Source organism: Cornus florida, unplaced genomic scaffold, assembly GCF_030987335.1.
Source record: "Cornus florida cultivar Cherokee Brave unplaced genomic scaffold, ASM3098733v1 CherokeeBrave_3.0.0_Hap2_Chr07, whole genome shotgun sequence".
Taxonomy (NCBI): domain Eukaryota; kingdom Viridiplantae; phylum Streptophyta; class Magnoliopsida; order Cornales; family Cornaceae; genus Cornus; species Cornus florida.
Window position 1 is genome coordinate 37,903,509 of NW_026775577.1, and position 6,026 is coordinate 37,909,534.

The 6,026-nt window shown below is 31.5% G+C and overlaps 1 protein-coding gene across 1 annotated transcript; it reads right to left on the reverse strand.

Annotated features, from left to right (window-relative positions):
- Positions 1–1,514: 1,514 nt before the first annotated feature.
- LOC132267063 (protein BRICK 1) lies at positions 1,515–3,398 on the reverse strand. Its single transcript, XM_059768113.1, has 2 exons — positions 3,167–3,398; positions 1,515–1,893 (listed from the first exon to the last, which is right to left on the reverse strand). Exons 1-2 carry the CDS (start codon positions 3,297–3,299, stop codon positions 1,769–1,771), a joined length of 258 nt encoding a protein of 85 aa, XP_059624096.1. The 5' UTR covers positions 3,300–3,398; the 3' UTR covers positions 1,515–1,768.
- Positions 3,399–6,026: the final 2,628 nt, after the last annotated feature.

Consider the following 6,026-nt stretch of genomic DNA (forward strand, 5'->3'; position numbering starts at 1 on the left):
TAAAAAGAAGCAACATTTTAGCCAATACTGACAACCAAAAAAGTTAAATTCTTCGAATATTCCAACCTCCGTTAAAAACAATGATACGTCCACAGGCTAGCCAACATTAAATCTTCACTAATTAATAAAGTTTTCTAATATAATATGAGCATGACATGGAATCATTTATTCATAAGATATATAAACGAATCATATAATTAATCAGCTGCTTCAGAAAAAGAATCCTTAAGCTCATAGGGCCTATCGATTCATGCGAAGTGTTTAAGACCCTATATACAAGTTTATAAGCCAGGCGATTTACAGTTACTTTGTCGTTAAAGCAAACTATCTACTTGATCATTACCTTTTGGGGTCTTCTGCTTGGATGCTGCGTCAGAAGAATATATAATTAACCTACAGATTAAACTTTCAGCTTATACTGGTTAACACCAAATTAAGCATAAAAAAAGAACTTGCTACAAAAGTACCATATCACTAACACAACTCGAGTGAATGTTGTGTGGGATGATCAATCCAGTCCAAACTGAAGAGAAGTCTAGCAAAACCTTAGTGTCATACTAAGAAGCCAAGGCCAAAGTTGCGCTAAATGCTACACTCGTGATAATAATATTGGACCATCAATTAAACAGATTGACTGTTGCAGTTTTCAAAAATATTTTATGACAAGAGTGAGGAAGTGAGTTCCGGTGTAATAGTAGTAAGGCTGTAATGAACCGAGATGTTTGTGAGCAGCTTGGGCTTGGCTCGACATGGCTCGGTTTGTGTTCATTTGTTTCATAAACAAATCGCACAAATTTTTAGGCTCGTCTATTAAACTAACCGAGCTCAAACACCTCTTTATTGGGCTCGTTTGTATAAAATAAAAAATAAAAAACAATAATGAACAAACCCAAGGGCTTGTAACAAACGAACCAAGTTCAAACAAACATTCATGAATAGAGTTTTGAATTCATGAAGTTATTTTTGGAATAAATATATTAAAACAAACAAATTTCACAAAAACAGTAAGTCAGTAAGGCCCGATCAATGTGTCGATCAATCAACAATTCCCAAAAAAATTATATCAAATCCAAAATGCTTTGACCGAAAGCTAGATCGAGGGAAGCAATGCCCGTGTGACTGGATCAATAGGCCGATCGATCAAACTGTGCAGGAACAGTTTTGGAAACTTCTCCAAATCAGAATCCGGGAAGGCTTAGGTTTCTTTTTCTGATAATAACTAAGAAACCCTAATTCCTTTAGACTCAAAGCACTACATAAAAACATATAGGATCTAATGAACATAGAGAAATATACAGAGAGATCTCTACACACATTATTGGGATAATAATATAAAGCGAGAGATTCTATAGAGAGCATATGACTTACAAACTGGATTGTGCAGAATATTGTGCAAAATGTAAAGAATTCCCATAACTAATGCCAAAACATTAGTAAATCTACTGAAATTTTCTTACATTAAGGAGCAACAGTTTTCCATTCATTCAACTACTTAGAAAAGACAAATCCGCATATGACAAGGTCAAAAAGCTAGCTGGAAGATCCAGAGCAATATTTCTCAATTATATTACATGAAAATATCAGTTACATAAAAGAACTCGGAGATGTACCCCATAGAAAAAGTTAAAAAGGCAAAAAATAAAGCATGAAAAAAATGGTTACAAGAATTTCAAACTGGATTCCAGAGCCAAGCAACCTCTTCAAAATACAGATACGAGGTGTTTACAGTAGAGCTAATTTTCTCAACAAGGACACAATCCAGTAAACATCAGGTAGTAAACAGAGAAGGGTTGGCTGTCGCAGTACTAACTTGGACTTCAAGCAGTTCTAGTCGACGCTCTAGTGTATCAAGCTTCTCATTCAATGATGCTAATTTGCTCTTTGTTGTAGCCTCTGAAAGATGAAAAATAAATGATATTATAATTAAAGTCATTATATTCTAAATCCTATTAAATGCAACCTTCTTTGCAGAAACTATTCAAATGTAAAGTTGACGAGGATCATAAATCTCGATATTGAATTCAAAGCATGTCACTACGCTCCATGACACATACATTTTTGAACCCATAGAAGAATTTCGGCAAACAAATTTCTCATGCTCGAAGAGAAAGTCATATATGCAAGCAGGGTTCAAATGGGGCTGGATCTGCAAATTGTATCATGGAAACCAGAAGCCCAGTCGTTAGATCATAATTTTAAGTGTAGACTAATCGAGGACAACCATCTTTGGAGACATCAAACTCAAGAACAAATCTGACATTTAATGCTATAGGATGGGCTGAATGAGATCCAAGGGACTTGGAATGAGCAGACTATCAAACGGAGCTAAGGTAGACATCCTTTGAACTGAGCTACATACAGACTAAGATCGAGCTCACACTGCCCTCTAGGAATCCTGAGTTTGATTTGGTAAGTTCACCCATAAAACACAAAAGAGTTATATTGTTACATTACGGGACAATACTTCCCAATGTACTCGTCCTTGCGTGAATTCGATAATCATCCACAAAGCATTTCAAAATCAACTTCTCTGCAATTCAAGAGTGAAAATTTGATTCGTTTTTTGTTCTTCTAATCTCAAAAATAAATAAATAAATTGTGCCAAGTTCCCAAAAAGAGTTCAAGTAGTGAAATTGAAGTTTTGCATTATATTCCTGTAGATGAAGACCAGATAATAAGATATATAATTCAAGGAGATGACTTCCCACCAAAAAGTATCATAACAGAAGGGTCGAAAGAATCACTGAAGCAATCAAATTGATAAGTTCATTTCATACTAATTTACCCTAAGAGGACCAAATCACACCATATAACTTCAAAATATACAATTGAAGCATATTCTAAGCAAATCTCGGTTCATAAAGGATACAAACAAATCAAAGACAGACAAATTGGGAAATTAACCTCTGTAACATGGATTTATAACCATAACATTCCAAATACATGAATACACATATAGATGCACATTTATTTAAAAAAAAAATAAAATGGAGAAAATTCGTAGGATCGTCAACACCAATTCAAATGCCGATTACTACACTGCAATCATTCATATCAAAATTTTCGATAATGGTCTTAAAAGAAGATAAAGAATATTAATATTGATGAGATTTGAGGAAGAAGAGAGAGAGAGAGAGATTAGGAGTGAAAAGAGGGTTTAGTTTACCAAATTGGACGAGGAAGTCGAAGAGACGACGGACGTTGAGGGATATGTGAGATATGAACTCTCGATTCTCCCAATCTGCTTGCACTGCTATCCCAACGTTCACTGCGTTCGTTATTCCCCCAGCTCGAGCCATTATCTTTAGAGAGAGAAAGAGAAGAGTTTTAGAGAGAGAGAGAGACAGTGGTGGTCTTCTGTTCGACGAGAAAGTCTACAATACTGTCAAATTGAAATTATATGAATATATATATATATATATAATCTTAGTGTTGGGTGGGTTTATTGGCGGTTGAATTGTTTTTATCAACCTAATCTTAGTTACTAGAACAAAGTTCACACCACAATGCTTGTTTGATAAGCCCTTAGTTTTTATTTTTATCAGGTATTGTATAGCAGTTTTTTTAAAAAAATATAGTGTTTGATAAAAATATATATATAGTTAAAAAGTGAAAACCCTGATATTTTATATGTTTTTGTACGTACCTAAAAAAAAAAAAATTTGAAATGAGCTTTTTAAAGTAGTCATATTTTTAAAATTTGTAATACTTTTTGACAAAATATATTTTTATCTTTTTACTTTAAAAAATTTATAATAAATAAACGTTACTAAACATACTTTTGATTACTATTCAAAGCACCATACAACAAAAGAATATCATCCTTATTATGAAACATGATATTTGAATAAGGATCTTTTCATGTGTCTTTTTTATTCAATTACATCACCAATAAAATAGGGTCAATATAGTAACTTTAAATTGTTAATACAATAATAATAGAGATGCGATATTTACGCTTCATTTTTCAACGTTTGAACTACAATATTAAACAAAATAACAATTTTAACCTTAATTTTATAAATAAATAATTATTACTTTTTAAATGACACAACTACCTTTTCAAAAAAAAAAATTGTTACTTTTTAATATTTTAGATCTTTTTTGACAAGACAAAAAAATAATAATCAAAAAAAAAACATTTTGGACAAAAAAAAAATTATGTTAGAATAAATTACTTCTTTTGACCGGACCAAAACAATAAAATGTAACTATTAAAAAATTTATCTCTTTTGTCATGATCCAAAAAAAACAAAAAATCGGTATTTTTTTTTTACATGACCTATGAAAAATTACTAAAAAAAAGTTAAAGGGTAGTTATTAACTGAAAAATTAAGGAATTATGCATTCATAAATTTAAGGACCTTCTTATCATTCCTTTAAAAGAAAAAGGTAAATGGAGTACAATTGGAGAAAAATTGAATGTGCCTCCCTAATAATATAAATACTTTAAATTCTTAATTTAAAAGTGTTGCATAGTTGCAATATTATATAAATGTTGCATCTTTAACTTAAATATATTGGATAAATATTACATGTTGCCGTGATATAGTGTATTGCTTGATGAGATATTCACCTCAATTGTATTAACTTGCATTGGCACTTGCTCTGTGCGGAGAAGGAAGTGTCACAAATGTGGTTTACGTTTTCGTAGTGCAAAAGTATCTGAAAAACTTTCTTATGTTCCGTATTTAGATACTACATATCATTATGTCATTAGAAAATTGAAATATCTTTTGTAAAATAAATATCTTTTCTGAAAAATCTAAACTTTTTAAGAATTGAGTTTTAATATTTTTTTTAATTATATTAATAGTAAATGAATTATTACATTTATTCATAATGTGATTTATTTTTAATAAGTTCAATTTAATATAAATGGTATGTTATAAAAAATAGTATTTTGACTTTTTGAATGAGACATTTATTTTGGCATAGACAAAAATAAAGAGGTGGATATTGATTTTGAGACAAGGGGTGCACAACAAAAAAATTTTAAGGTAAATTATACTGACCTCCCCCAAATTTTGTCATAATTACAAGGCTCTCCTCCACTATTTTAAAAACAATCTTGGCTTTCCTAAAAGACAAACCTTGATCAAGGACGAAAATTGCTGATGTCATCACCTTATCTTACTAATATGTCAGCATTACCCATAGTGGAACTAAAAGACTATTTGAACCTTGTAAAGTCATGTGACATTACAAAAATGTCCTTGTAATGTAACACACTCCCTCGACGCCTTGTATCAGAGACTTTCTTTTTGAATGGCAACAACATTAGAAACTGAAGTGATTTTGTTAGTGCCGAAAGATTTAAATATTTAAGTTACGACCTCTCTATTAATTTAAATTTTTAGAGCATAATTATTAACATGATATCAAAATCAAAGGTCTCGAGTTCAAATCTGACCGTCAACTTGAAAGTTTAAAATTAAAACACTTGTTGAACCAAAAAAAACGCCACACGTGAAAAAATGCGTTGAAAGATTTAAATATTTAAATTACACCATCTCTAATAAATAACGAAAGATGAAATGTTAAAGTTAAATGTTCACCACCAAACAAAACTAGAATCAAAGATATCCACCACAACATACATACACACACAATCACACGCAAAATGAGGTTTTAGTCAAATGTTCAATCACCAAACGAAACTAGATTCAAAGATATCCTCTACTACATATTTATAACCATTCATGTAGTTGTGCCACTGGCGGTGGAAGTTCATACCTACGAAACAAGTACATGAATGGTTTACTGGAATTCCATTCTAGATTTCATTGCATAAACCCCAACTCTGCCATGTTTAAAAGAAAGGTTGCCTCTAGTCAATTTTTTTTTTCTTTTTATTTTAATTTTAATTTTTTCAAGTGTGTTGTGGGGGGGGGGGGGGGGGGGGATTTCATCTTTTGCTATTTGAAAGCATTTAAGTAAAATATGCAAATCCGCCTATCACTACTAGGGGAGGTCCGTGTTACATGGTTCGCATTTTAGTTTTAGGGGATGTCAAAGTAATTCTT